At 58.3% G+C, this 15,029-nt stretch overlaps 1 protein-coding gene across 1 annotated transcript in view; it reads right to left on the reverse strand.

The window, feature by feature from the left end:
* Window positions 1–15,029, reverse strand: part of Ankmy1 (ankyrin repeat and MYND domain containing 1) — a 35,191-nt gene that overhangs the window by 11,691 nt on the left and 8,471 nt on the right. Inside the window, exons 5-12 of the mRNA XM_042689081.1 lie at window positions 14,302–14,518; window positions 13,761–13,919; window positions 12,350–12,744; window positions 11,650–11,821; window positions 10,037–10,177; window positions 8,693–8,836; window positions 4,791–4,898; window positions 4,090–4,221 (exon numbers count right to left, since the gene is read on the reverse strand). Of these exons, the coding sequence (XP_042545015.1) occupies window positions 4,090–4,221; window positions 4,791–4,898; window positions 8,693–8,836; window positions 10,037–10,177; window positions 11,650–11,821; window positions 12,350–12,744; window positions 13,761–13,919; window positions 14,302–14,518 (1,468 nt within the window). The remainder of the gene's footprint in view (window positions 1–4,089; window positions 4,222–4,790; window positions 4,899–8,692; window positions 8,837–10,036; window positions 10,178–11,649; window positions 11,822–12,349; window positions 12,745–13,760; window positions 13,920–14,301; window positions 14,519–15,029) is intronic.

Raw genomic sequence — 15,029 nt, forward strand, 5'->3', positions numbered from 1 at the left:
AAGATACACAACAAATGCATGAAGAAATATTCAACATCCCTGGCCATAAAGGAACTGTAATCAAAACAACACTGGCATTCCATCCAGTAAGATTGCCTTGCATCAAGAATATTAGCAACAAACACTGATGAGGACAGAGGGAGGAAGAGGAACCCTGTCACAGCTGGGCGAGGTGGAGGTGGAAACTAGTCAGTCACTCTGGAACGTGGTTTGGAGATTCTTCAGAAAACTAAACATGGAACTATCGTAGGATCCAGCAATACCACTCCTGGACACAGACCCAGAACACTGCAAGTCAGGACATGAATAAGGACACTTGCACGCTCAGGTTCATTGCTGCATTATTCACTATAGCCAAATTATGGAAACAGCCAAGATGACCTACAACAGATCAAAGGATCAATGTATGGTTTGAGTCCCAGCACTGCAATTTTTAACAAAGAAAAGCAAGAGGCAGATGGCGTGGGGCTGGGCTTTGGTGGCCAGCAGCATGGGGGGTGGGGGGGTGAGAGGGGTGGGCAGGCGGCATGGCCTTCCCTGCGCAGAGCCGGTGGGGACAGGGCCCTGGGCCCAGGGCACAGGGTTGACAAGGGCAGGGCACCTGGGCCTTAGTACTGGTGCTGGTCTTCACCCTCAGCAGCCTCTGCTCACGTTGCCTCCAACAACCCAACAGCAGCTCCTGCCCAACTGTAACCCTCTGCCCCCCACATCTGCACATCTGCCCCCCACATCTGCACCTCTGTACCCCACATCTACACCTCTGTACCCCACATCTACACCTCTGTACCCCACATCTGCACTTCTGAACCCCACATCTGCACCTCTGTAACCCACATCTACAACTCTGTACCCCACATCTACACCTCTGTACCCCACATCTGCACCTCTGTACCCCACATCTGCACCTCTGTACCCCACATCTGCACCTCTGTACCCCACATCTACGCCTCTGCCCCCCACATCTGCACCTCTGTACCCCACATCTGCACCTCTGTACCCCACATCTACACCTCAGCACCCCACATCTACACCTCTGCACCCCACATCTACACATCTGTACCCCACATCTGCACCTCTGTACCCCACATCTACACCTCTGTACCCCACATCTGCACCTCTGTACCCCACATCTGCACCTCTGTACCCCACATCTACACCTCTGTACCACACATCTACACCTCTGTACCCACATCTACACCTCTGTACCCCACATCTGCACCTCTGTACCCCACATCTACACCTCTGTACCCCACATCTGCACCTCTGTACCCCACATCTACACCTCTGTACCCCACATCTGTACCTCTGTACCCCCACATCTACACCTCTGTACCCCACATCTGCACCTCTGCCCCCACATCTACACCCCTGTACCCCACATCTACACCTCTGTACCCCACATCTGTACCTCTGTACCCCACATCTGTGCCTCTGTACCCCACATCTACGCCTCTGCCCCCCACATCTGCGCCTCTGTACCCCACATCTACACCTCTGTACCCCACATCTGCACCTCTGTACCCCACATCTACACCTCTGTACCCCACATCTGCACCTCTGTACCCCACATCTACACCTCTGCCCCCCACATCTGCACCTCTGTACCCCACATCTACACCTCTGTACCACACATCTACACCTCTGCACACCACATCTACACCTCGGTACCGCACATCTACACCTCTGTACCCCACATCTGCACCTCTGTACCCCACATCTACACCTCTGTACCGCACATCTATACCTCTGTACCCCACATCTGTACCTCTGTACCCCCACATCTACACCTCTGTACCCCACATCTGCACCTCTGCCCCAACATCTACACCTCTGTACCCCACATCTACACCTCTGTACCCCACATCTACACTTCTGTACCCCCACATCTACACCTCTGTACCCCACATCACCTCTGTACCAAACATCTACACCTCTGTACCCCACATCTACACCTCTGTACCCCACATCTGCACCTCTGTACCACATCTACACCTCTGTACCCCACATCTACACCTCTGTACCCCACATCTACACCTCTGTACCCCACATCTGCACCTCTATACCCCACATCTACACCTCTGTACCCCACATCTGCACCTCTGTACCCCACATCTGCACCTCTGCCCCCACATCTACACCTCTGTACCCCACATCTACACCTCTGCACCCGACATCTACACCTCTGTACCCCACATCTGCACCTCTGTACCCCACATCTGCACCTCTGTACCCCACATCAGCACCTCTGTACCCCACATCTACACCTCTGGACCCCACATCTACACCTCTGCACCCCACATCTACACCTCTGCCCCCCACATCTACACCTCTGCACCCCACATCTGCACCTCTGTACCCCACATCTACACCTCTGTACCCCACATCTGCACCTCTGTACCCCACATCTGCACCTCTGTACCCCACATCTACGCCTCTGCCCCCCACATCTGCACCTCTGTACCCCACATCTGCACCTCTGCCCCCCACATCTGCACCTCTGTACCCCACATCTGCACCTCTGTACCCCACATCTGCACCTCTGTACCCCACATCTACACCTCTGTACCCCACATCTGTGCCTCTGTACCCCACATCTACGCCTCTGTACCCCACATCTGCACCTCTGTACCCCACATCTGCACCTCTGTACCCCACATCTGCACCTCTGCCCCCCCATCTACACCCCTGTACCCCACATCTACACCTCTGTACCCCACATCTGTACCCCTGTACCCCACATCTGTGCCTCTGTACCCCACATCTGCACCTCTGTACCCCACATCTGCACCTCTGTACGCCACATCTACGCCTCTGCCCCCCACATCTGCGCCTGTGTACCCCACATCTGCACCTCTGTACCCCACATCTGCACCTCTGTACCCCACATCTACACCTCTGCCCCCCACATCTACACCTCTGTACCCCACATCTGCACCTCTGTACCCCACATCTGCACCTCTGTACCCCACATCTACACCTCTGCAGCCCACATCTACACCTCTGTACCCCACATCTACACCTCTGTACCCCACATCTGTACCTCTGTACCCCACATCTGCACCTCTGCCCCCACATCTACACCTCTGTACCCCACATCTACACCTCTGCACCCCACATCTACACCTCTGTACCCCACATCTGCACCTCTGTACCCCACATCTACACCTCTGTACCTCACATCTACACCTCTGTACCCCACATCTACACCTCTGTACCCCACATCTGCACCTCTGTACCCCACATCTACACCTCTGCACCCCACATCTACACCTCTGTACCCCACATCTACACCTCTGCACCCTACATCTACACCTCTGTACCCCACATCTGCACCTCTGTACCCCACATCTGCACCTCTGTACCCCACATCTGCACCTCTGTACCACACATCTGCACCTCTGTACCCCACATGTACGCCTCTGTACCCCACATCTACACCTCTGCCCCCCACATCTACACCTCTGTACCCCACATCTACACCTCTGTACCCCACATCTACACCTCTGTACCCCACATCTACACCTCTGCACCCCACATCTGTACCCCTGTACCCCACATCTGCACCTCTGTACCCCACATGTACGCCTCTGTACCCCACATCTACACCTCTGCCCCCCACATCTACACCTCTGTACCCCACATCTACACCGTCCCCCTCACCTCCTCCCAGTCTGTCTCCACTGTCCCCCGATCCTGGGAGCGAACTACCACCAAGAGAGCTGGTCTGTGTCGCCTGTGCAGTGTTCTAGGCCTGTGCCCAGGAGGCCTTCCCCTCCCCAGCACACTGCTGACCTCCTGCAGCGTGCACACGGCACGCTCATCCCCTCCTCAAGCCTCCTGAGAGGCTAGTACTGGTGTCTGGCTGGGGTGACCTAGGCTGGGACACTGTCTTAAGACGGCCTGCAGCCGCTCCCTCCCCTCCTCCTCCCCTCCCCTCCCCTCCCCTCTCCTTCCCCCTCTCCTCCCCTCCCCTCCCTCTCCCCTCCCCTCCCCCTCCCCCTCCCACCCCCTCTCCCTCTCCTCCCCTCCCCTTCCCCCTCCCCTCCCCTCCCCCTCCCCCTGCCCTCCCTCCTGCCCTCCCCCTCTCACCAGGGTGATCTTGTTGTCTGTGCTTCTCTGGTTCTCATAGGCTATGTCACAGGTGACACACAAGGCGTTGCCCAAGCCTCTGGTCAGGGGCAGGTTGGGGTCGGCTCCCTTGGACAGGAGTTCCTTCACGACCTGGAAACAGCAGCCATCACGCCACTCCCAGAGGCCACCCCAGCCTGGCATGGCTTCCACCCACGGATGCGTGCCACCCTTCCCACACAGGCCATGCTCCTTGGAGAGGAGCCAGGCCCAGTGTTCCGACAGCCCTGCTTCCATCCCGCCTTCCCTCCTGAAGCAGACCTGGCCCTGAGCAGGGTCTGGCACAGGGTCAGGAGCCCCGGGGCCTGGCCCCTGTGACTGAGCTGCCCGCTGGTGAGGGCCAGCCCCCCCCCCCCCCCCCCCCGCTAGAAGATGAGATCCTCGTGAGGCCTTTGGTTTGTTAAAAACCTACTGCCCACATGTTGCCTGTTTGCCCTTAGCAGGGGCTCAATAAATAGTTCAATGAGGGATGAGTGGGTGAGTAGAATCCGCATTGACCAGTGGATGGGAAAGCAGATGGATGGGTGGATGAAGGATGGGCAGGTGTGTGGCTGGTGAGAAGGTGGACAGATGGACAGGTGAACAGGTGGTAACCAACCACAGCAAATCCCAGGCGCCGACGTGGGGGAGGTGCCCGGGTTTCCGACGCAGAACACGCTCACCAGGTCGTTCCCGCTGGCAATGGACAGGGAGAGCGGGGAGTGGCCGCTCCACAGCAGGTTCGGATTCGCTCTGTGGGTGAGGAGGAGGCGAACCACGTCCCTGGCACACTGGGGAGGAAGGAAGACAGAGTGGGGCACGTCAAAGCAGCGCCCCTCCCAGGAGCCCACGCGCCATGGGCAGCAAGGCACTGGGGCCCATCCCAGCGCTGCGCCCCTCCCAGGAGCCCTTCCTAGCGCTGCGCCCCTCCCAGGAGCCCGCGCGCCATGGGCAGCAAGGCACTGGGGCCCGTCCCAGCGCTGCGCCCCTCCCAGGAGCCCGCGCGCCATGGGCAGCAAGGCACTGGGGCCCATCCCAGCGCTGCGCCCCTCCACCAGTGCTGCCCTGCAGAAGCTGCTCCTCCCCACACGGGGCGCAGCCTCAAGCCCAGGAGGAAGGACATGGATTGGACCCGCCCGTTGACCAGGGGTGGTCAGGAACAAGCGGCCTGACTCAGGGCAAGAGTGGTAGGTGGAACGTGCCCCTTTGCTGGGGCTCGGGGTTCCCGCAGGTGCCCCAGAAGTGTCCCCACTGTGGAGACGCATCTCTGTCTCCTCTGTAGTGACACGGTGGGTACTCTGGACATGACAGACTTTTGAGGCCAGGGCCCCCAGTTCCCTGTTGGACCCCTTCCCTATCACTCCAGGACTAGACCAGGGTGGGGTCAGCAGAACTCTGTTGAGGGCTCCTGGAGGGGTTCCCCCTCTCTCCTGCTGGAACACAGATGCCATGGCTGGATGACGGCAGACTTCCTGCCCTCACCACTGGCACCTTTCCTGGTGAACGAACTGTCCTGAACTTAGTGTCAATATCCCATCAATGTCTCCTAGCTTCCCCACTGGAGGACCCTGAGTCTGTGGATAGAAAGGGGCAGGCCAGAGGCCTCGGTGCTCTGCGGACCCATTCCTAATGTGGGTTCCTGGCACCCCTGGTGGCCCCTCCCCCTCCTCTCCCTCCTTTCCCTGCCCTACAAGGAGCCAGATGGGCCCCACGCCACTCCTCTCCCCTCTCTCTGCTTCCCACACCCCCACACCTGACACACATACTGGGCTCTCACTGCAGACAAACTGGCCATCTCAGGCTGGGAGGCTGGGCACTATTTCATAGGTAAACTGAGGCTAGATTTTTCTTTGTGCTCCTCAGCCACTAGGCCAGGTATACAGGCCACTGCCTGTCAAGGCTGAGACCTGGCTTTCTGCCCCATTCCCATGCCTACAGTGGGCAGCGCAGGGCAGTTCCAGCACAGTGGCACCATGATAGCCCAGGGTGACACACTCAGATCAGCTCGTGTGTGTGTGTGTGTGTGCGTGCACACGCTTGTGTTCTTGTTGGTGATCATGCATGTGCTCGTGATCATGCATGTGCTCATGTTCATGCATGTGTTCATGTTCATGTGGATGCCCTGGCCATGTGTGTGCTTATGTTCATGTGTTTATGCTCATATATGTGCTTATGCTTTGAACGTCTGTGCTCATGTGTGTGCTCATGTGTGTGCTCATGCTCATGTGTGTGCCCGTGCTCATGTGTGTGCCCATGATCATGTGTGTGCACATGCTCATATATGTGCCTGTGCTAATTTGTGTGTACCTGTGCTCATGTGTGTGCCTGTGCTCATGTGTGTGCCTATGCTCATGTGTGTGCCTGTGCTCATGCGTGTACCTGTGCTCATGTGTGTGCCTATGCTCATGTGTGTGCCTGTGCTGATGTGTGTGCTCATGCTCATGTGTATGTCTGTGCTCATGTGTGTGCTCATGCTCATGTGAGTACCTGTGCTCATGTGTGTGCCTGTGCTCATGCGTGTACCTGTGCTCATGTGTGTGCCTATGCTCATGTGTGTACCTGTGCTCATGTGTGTGCCTGTGCTCATGTGTGTGCTCATGCTCATGTGTGTGCTCATGCTCATGTGTGTGCCTGTGCTCATGTTTGTGCCTGTGCTCATGTGTGTGCCTGTGCTCATGTGTGTGCCTATGCTCATGTGTGTGCCTGTGCTCATGTGTGTACCTGTGCTCATGTGTGTACCTGTGCTCATATGTGTCCCTGTGCTGATGTGTGTGCTCATGCTCATGTGTGTGCTCATGCTCATGTGAGTACCTGTGCTCATATGTGTCCCTGTGCTGATGTGTGTGCCTGTGCTCATGTGTGTGCTCATGCTCATGTGAGTACCTGTGCTCATGTGTGTGCCTATGCTCATGTGTGTGCCTGTGCTCATGTGTGTGCCTATGCTCATGTGTGTACCTGTGCTCATGTGTGTGCCTATGCTCATGTGTGTGTCTGTGCTCATGTGTGTGCCTGTGCTCGTGTGTGTGCACATGCTCATGTGTGTGCCTGTGCTGATGTGTGTGCCTGTGCTCATGTGTGTGCTCATGCTTATGTGTGTACCTATGCTCGTGTGTGCCTGTGCTCATGTATGTGCCTGTGCTCATGTGTGTGCTCATGCTCATGTTTGTGTCTGTGCTCATGTTTGTGTCTGTGTTCATGCGTGTGCTCATGCTCATGTGTGTGCCTGTGCTCATGTGTGTCTGTGCTCATGTGTGTACCTGTGCTCATGTGTGTACCTGTGCTCATGTGTGTCTGTGCTCATGTGTGTACCTGTGCTCATGTGTGTACCTGTGCTCATGTGTGCCTGTGCTCATGTGTGTGCACATGCTCATGTTTGTGTCTGTGCTCATGTGTGTGCCTGTGCTCATGTGTGTGCCTGTGCTCATGTGTGTGCCTGTGCTCATGTGTGTACCTGTGCTCATATGTGTCCCTGTGCTCATGTGTGTGCCTGTGCTCATGTGTGTGCTCGTGCTTATGTGTGTACCTGTGCTCATGTGTGTGCCTGTGCTCATGTGTGTGCTCATGCTTATGTGTGTACCTGTGCTCATGTGTGTGCCTGTGCTCATGTGTGTGCCTGTGCTCATGTGTGTGCTCATGCTCATGTGTGTGCCCACGTAGATGTATTTATGCTCATATATGTACTCGTGGTCATGTGTGTGCCCATGTTTATGTGTGTGCTCACACATATGCTCATGCACCTGTGTGTGCTTGTGCTCATGTATTTGTATTCATGTGTGTTAGTTTACTCATGTTTGCCCATGTTCACTTGATCATGTTCATGTGTTAGTCCTTGCACAGTGTTCTTGTGTTCGTGTGTGCTCATGCTTATGTGTATGCCCATGCTCATGCATTTGTGCTCACGTGTGTTCATGTGCACTCATGCTCATGTATGTGCTTCTGTTCATGTGTTCTCATGTGCCTGTGTGTGCTCATTATCATCTGTTTGTGTTTGTGTTCATGGTGTTAGTGTGCTCGTGTGTGCCCATGTTGTGCCCATGCTCATGTGTGTGCCTGTCCTGTTGCTCACGTGTGTTCATGTGTGTGCTCGTGTGTGTGGGTTTGCACTCACATGCAGCACTGGTCCACACACTCCAGAATATGCATGAAGCATGGTGTTCTCCATTCATTTGAAGCTGCTGTCTTTTCTTCCATCTGGAAGCCCAAGATGTAGCCCATTTCACTGACCATGACCCCTACCAAGACAGCTCTCTGTTTGGGAGTCCCAGACCTGGACCCCACGGGAGGAGCCAGGATGTCAAGGGTGCCCATCCCCCATGCCAGCTGCTGGTTCCTGCTGAGAGTAGCACACACTGAGGCACACACACATGCATGCATGCATCGTGCAGGCATGCACAGGTCACCCAGCCATGCTCTTGTAGTATGCATGCACACGTTCTTAGACACTAGAACCCTGGTGGTCCCAGGACCCACCGCCCTGCTCTGCATCCCCCTGTGGCTTGGTTTTTGAATGAGAACCCACATTTCCCAAGAGGTAACCCCAATCACAGAGCAACCTGACCAGCCCGGTGGGGCCCAGGCCGCTCACCTTCCTGCTGTCCTCCCGCTCACAGGCCACGTGCAGAGCTGTCCTGCCGCCCTCCTCAGGGACACATGTGGGAACTGCTGTGTAGTAGCTGCTGGGCGGGCCCAGCTCGTTGTTGAGCTTCAGGCTCGAGGGCAGTAGGTCCAACTGTGCACAGATGCAGTGGTCAGGAGCTGGCTCCCAGCCCCTCCTCCGACCTTCTGAATGGGAGAACCACCCTGCCTGGCCCCGGTGCCGTGATCCTCCCCCCACGATCCTGCCCCAGTGCCCAGTCTCTGCGATCCTGCCCTGAGCCAGTCAGACTCCCACAGCGGTGGGAGCGTCAGAGCCCTCCCAGCCGGCTCCCCACACATGCACACAGGTGCACGTCCTCAAAGTCTCTTCACGCCCAGGGAGCCACGAGGAGGAAAATGAGGGTGCATGGTTGCCTCTCTTCCTCTTGAAAGAGCCAGGAGGGCTCCCTAGTGGAGGCGGTCTAGCTGGTCTTACAGGTGGAAGAGGCTGAGCTACAGACAGGAGTGCCACCAGCCCCCATGCCCTTGCCCGTGCACCACTGTGCCCCACCCAGGCATCAAGGGGTCCTGCCCTGCTCCCAGCCTCCTGGACCTGGTCAGTCTGGTTAGACCAACATGCAACCTGGGAGCCGTGGGGCCTCTACACCCAGGGCCCTGCCTGTCCTACTGTTCCAGCACACAGCCTTGTGAGGGAAGGGGCTAGGCCAAGCCAGCAGCCTCTTTCCAGGGGCAAAGACACAGGACCAGCCTGGCAACTGTCCCTGACAGCCTCCAGCATTGCCGCCAAGTCTGGAGCCAGGAGCCTGCTTGGCTCCTCCACCTTCGGAGAGCAGTGAGTGAGAGAAAGAGCAGGGAGGAGCGTGAGAGGCCAGCCCTTGCCTACAGGAGGCAGCGGGGAGGCTGGACAGGGCCGTGGGCAGAGCTGCCTGACCCTGTGGGCAGCAAAGCTCCAGCCTGAGAGGCCAGCCTTCTGAAGGCATGAGGTGGGCTGCTTACAAAGTGTCCTGTGGACACCCATCTTCAGCAAGCCCACCAAGCTGCCTGAGTAAACAGGTCTTGGCTTACTGATTTCAATCGTTTTTATCCTACATCTCTAAAAGTATGTGGGCTGAGCCTCCTCACACAGCTGACCCACACTCTCCGCTGTGCCCTATTCCAAGAGGGGCCCCATGAGGTCAGCTGAGTGCAGGAGCTGCACCTGAGAACATCATGGCAGTGTCCAGCCCAGCCTTAGAGCCTCTGCCCCCCTCCCCTCCCCTCCCCTCCCCCCCCTCCTTTCCCCTCCCATCCTTTGGTTCCCTCCCCCACCCAACCGGATGCCCCAGCAGCACACCTTGCTGGCCTTGTACACCTCATCCTGGTCAGTTGCCTTGGCATCCACATTGGTGATGGCATGGAGCAGCAGCTCAGTAATCTTGACTCCTTCCTCCCCAGGAAGGGAAACGGCAATGTGGAGTGGAGTCAGGGACCGCAGCTGCAGAGCAAGCACAGGTGAGGGTGGGTGGGGCCAGGCATGTGGGTGGGGCCAGGCAGGTGGGGAGCCAGGCAGGTAGGTGGGGAGCCAGGCAGGTGGGTAGAGCCAGGCAGGTGGGTGGGGAGCCAGACATGTGGGTGGGGAGCCAGGCATGTGGGGGGGAGCCAGGCAGGTGGGTGGAGCCAGGCATGTGGGGGGAGCCAGGCATGTGGGGGGAGCCAGGCAGGTGGGTGGGGCCAGGCAGGTGGGTGGGCAGGTTGGTAGGGCCAGGCAGGTGGGTGGAGCCAGGCAGGGGTGGGGCCAGGCAGGTGGGTGGGGCCAGCTAGGTGGGTGGGGGCAGGCAGGTGGGTGGGGCCGGGCAGGCAGGTGGGTGGAGCCAGGCAGGTGGGGAGCCAGGCAGGTGGGTGGAGCCAGGCAGGGGTGGGGCCAGGCAGGTGGGTGGGGCCAGGTAGGTGGGTGGGGCCAGGCAGGTGGGTGGGGCCAGGCAGCTGGGTAGGGCCAGGCAGGGGGTGGGAAGCCAGGCAGGTGGGTGGGGCCAGGCAGGTAGGTAGGGCCAGGCAGGGGTGGGGCCAGGCAGGGGGGTGGGGAGCCAGGCAGGGGGTGGGGCCAGGCAGGTGCGGGGCCAGGCAGTTGCTCAGGGCAGGGACTTCACTGGCTTGCCCATGCGCCTCCCTCTCCACTCCTGCCAGCCCCTCCTTCAATGGGGAAGGTAGCAGCCAGGTGCCATTAATGAATAGCAACTGAAAGCTCTCACACACCACATGCCCCACGTATCCAGTGCCCTGCACAGGAACACCAGCCTGAACCAGCAGCTCCGTCATCACCTTCCTCTAGCAAAAGCTCCTTCCTGTCCCTTTAAGGCCCTGGCTCAGACACCAACACCCTGACAGCCGTGTAGCACCTGACTGCCATCATCACCACAGCATCCTGCTGACCATTGCTAAGATCCCTGAAGGGCTGTCCAGGAGCCCCAGCAGCTTAGACATGGGTGCAGGCCCTCCAGGGGAGAACCATGGCAGACAGAGCCTGACCAGAGCAGGCAGCAGACTCGCTGACCCCAGCTTGCCTCCTTCCAGCCCCTCCTCATGTGACCCTGCTCACACAGGAAGGCACCCCTGCGGCAAAGCAACCTAAGGCTTCCTACGTGGGTATGCAGGCAGTCTGAGGAGAGGGAAAGACCCCATAGGGAAATGAGCAAGGGAAGAACAGCTACATGCAAGACCACCCACAATCCCTGACCCCTCACAAGTGAGCACAGACGTGGGATCCGGGGCAATAGGAAGGGCAGACTTCAGCCTGACAGTGACTCTTGCTTTACCTCAACAGCCCAATGCCCAGCCAAGAGCCGCAGCTCCAGCACTGGTGGAGGGTAGCGCAGCAGCCACCACGAAAGAGGCCCAGCAGGGGCCTGGGGCACCGCCCACCCTCCCAGGCACAGCGGGCGGGAATGAGAGGCGCCACCCAGGGCCTACCTGAGGGGGGTACTGGATGTCCGTCCTGGCCCCACTCTCCAGAAGCAGCTTCACCCCTTCCACGTCCCCAGCCTTCACAGCAAGGAAGAGGGCCTGCATGGGCACTTGGCACAGGTTGGGGTCAGCACCACGGCACAGCAGCAGCTGGATGGTCATCCACAGGTTCCGGTGCCTGCAGGGGCCAGGGGAAGGGAGGTGCAGAGGGCTTCCAACACCAGTATTAGGAAGGGAGGAGCTGCAGACGCTCCCCAAATGCCCTGAGCCTCAACACGCAGCCTTTGCTGGAAACAGGCAGAGACACCTCTTCCAAGCCTGGTCCCCACCCTGGGAGGCCAGCCACATTGCCCCTGCAGCAGCCAGGCCACAGTCTGATCCTGCTGGGGCCCTGCTGGGCTTCAAACCCGGCAACCTGGGAGAAGTGAGCAGTGGGGGGCGGGGTGGCAAACACCCCTTCTTCTTGGGGTGGGTAGGAGACAGTGGCAGAGAACTGGCCCTGTGACTGGCAGGTGGTGTCTCTCACACCCCACGGCCTTACCACACACATACGCGCGCACACCTGCACACTCACATGCTGAGAGTGGACTCACACCCAGTGCTCCACCCAGGCTGGTCAGAGCAGGTGCCCCGGCCTCTTGGCGGTACTGCGAGGCAGAGCTGAACACCCTGCACACACCCCTCCAGTCCAGCACCAGCAACTTACTCGTGCATGGACTGCGCCATTTTCCTCATGGTCCCCTTGTCGGGAAAAGCGGGGGCCTGCAGCATGCTGTACGCCTCGGCGCTCTTCTCCAGGATGTCCCTGGACAGCTGGATGGTATAGTTGCGCACACACAGGGAGGACTCGAAGTTTGTCTCGGTGGTGCTGTATACGGTGCTGATGTTCCCCTCCGACTCCTCCACCACCTGCTCCAGGTCACCGAGGCTGCGCTTCGAGGAGGAGTCCCACCGCAGCATGCTGCTGGGGGACTGGTCCTCCAGGCCGCTCGAGACGGCTGCCTTCCGTTCTTCACTGATCGAGACCATGTCGTTCGCCTCGTAAATGGACTCCAGGTTCAGGATGGAGTATTTTGAGGCACTTAGGAATGTGGGAATTTCCTTTGGAAGGCACCCAGGAGAGTATCATTAGCGGAAGGAAGAAACTGAAGTACATCCCTACACCCATGGCCTGGAGCTACCACCTCCAAAGTCCACACGCCTCAGACCAAGAGGGACCCATTTGGAGTCTGGCATGGACCTCGGGCTGAGCAGACATGGGAGCCGTGCCCCTATGGTTCCTGGGCCCACAAAATGAGCCGTGGGGTGGGTTCAAGGAGAGACGGGTAGCAAATCTCACTCCTGTTCTTTGGCAGCACACAGAAAGAGCGTCCTGGTTTGGATAATTGAAGCTAAATAAAATACATTTTTAAAATTGATCCCACCTAGCCGGGCGCTGGTGGCTCACGCCTGTCATCCTAGCTACTCAGGAGGCTAAGATCTAAGGATCGCGGTTCAAAGCCAGCCAGGGCAGGAGAGACCGTGAGACTCCTATCTCCAATAAACCACCAGAAAACCGGAAGTGGCGCTATAGCTCAAGTGGTAGAGCGCTCGCCTTGAGCTGAAGAGCTGAGGGACAGCGCCCAGGCCCAGAGTTCAAGCCCCACGACCAACAAAAAAAAAAAAAAAAAAAAATTGATCCCACCTGCTTCACTTAAGTGGCCACTGTAGCTTGTATTACATTTCTATCCAGTGGCGCTGCTCTTGGTAGGCTCCCAGTTTTGAACCGTGGTTCATAAAGTGCCGTCCCCTTGACTAAGTGCTTCAGGTTCCTCTGGAACTAGTTAGAATTGCAGATTCTCAGTCTTGCTTTGCGGGGCGGGGGCTCTGTGTGGATGCGGACCTTGGCAGTTGTGTGGGAAGGGTGGGCTCGGGCCCTGAGCTGTCATGCATGCGTCCTAAGGGACACTCATGGCACTGGATTCCAGATTCCTTAGGGAGTTCTTGCATTCCATGCTTCTACTCCCTTCCCCAATGGCCTATCTGCCTAGCCACCCTGTATGAGGCCTGGGCCACACTGGGGGTGGGGTGGGGGGAGGTCGGTGGATGGTGCGGGTGTGGCGGTGAACAAGGCTGACCTGGGGCACCGTCCTCTCTGCAATGTTGGGCTTGAAGGCCTTGCTAGGGTAGTAGAGGAGGAAGCACATGCTAAGCGGGGTGAGGCCCTCATCGGAGCACTTGTTCACATCAGCCCCAAAGTCCAGGAGCAGGTTGACAATGTCATGATGAGAATGCACCTGGAGAAAGACATGCTGGCCTCACCAAGGCAGCCGCTGGCTCCGCGGGGGTGTGGAGGGCAGGTGGCGCTGGTGCCACTTCCTGAGGCTCCACTGGGGCTGGTGGCCACATCCCCCGGGCTCCAGCTTGTGAGGACACAGGGTCCAGCCAGCAGCGGGGGCAGAAGCAGCAGCATGCCCTGCCCTGAGCCCAGCTCTCCATGGGGCCTTGAGTCTCACCCTGGGGGTGTGGGCTTGGCTGGGTAGCGGGGCGCAGGTGTGCCCACCAGCAGCCCCGTGATCCTGGCGCGGGGTGGTGAAGGGGCTTCACTCTGAGGGTGTGCCCCACGAGGGCTCTGAGGGCCGCATTTCTGCGGGCTCTGGAGGGAGGGGCGGGGCTTACAGCAGCCGCAGCCAGCACAGTGTAGCCCTTGGAGTCGGCCACGTCGACGTGGACCAGGTTGTCCTTCAGCATCCCGTAGATCCAGTCATAGTCGCCGGCCTCGGCCTTCAGGATCATCTCCTTGGAGAGCCGCTCCTTGGGACCCCTGTGAGCAAAGCCGCTGCGGTTCCCCTGGAGGATGGCGTCCATGCTCCAGCTGCTGTGTGCCTTCTTGTGCCTGGCAACATGACAGGCGTCCGTGGCATTAGTCCGGGCTCTGGCCTTCCCCACAGGTCCTGTGGGGGAAGCTACGCAGAAGGCTGATATTGGGTGTGAGACCAGCTCTGGCATACACGTGAGACCCCATCTCAACCAATAGCTGGATGTGCCTGCCATCCCAGCCTTGGAGGAGGCTGAGAAGGACCATGGTTCCAGAGTAGCCTGGATGCCGTAAGACTCAGCACAAAGAAGGTAGGCACAGTGGTGAATATCTGTCACCCCAGCTATGACAGGAAGGCCAAAATGGGAAGAATGTGGTCCAGGCATGGACCCAGGCAAAAAGTAAAAGGAGGAGGAGGAGGAGGAGGGGGGGGGGGGAGGAGGAGGAGGAGGAGGAGGAGGAGTATTGGCACGCGCTGATGGCTCATGCCTGTAATCCTAGCTACTCAGGAAGCTGAGATCTGAGGATCATGGTTCAAAGCCAGTCCGGGCAAGAAAGTCCATGAGATTCTTACCTCCAATAAACCACT

Source organism: Dipodomys spectabilis, unplaced genomic scaffold (assembly GCF_019054845.1).
Source record: "Dipodomys spectabilis isolate Male_0828 unplaced genomic scaffold, ASM1905484v1 ptg000124l, whole genome shotgun sequence".
NCBI classification, from domain to species: Eukaryota; Metazoa; Chordata; class Mammalia; order Rodentia; family Heteromyidae; genus Dipodomys; species Dipodomys spectabilis.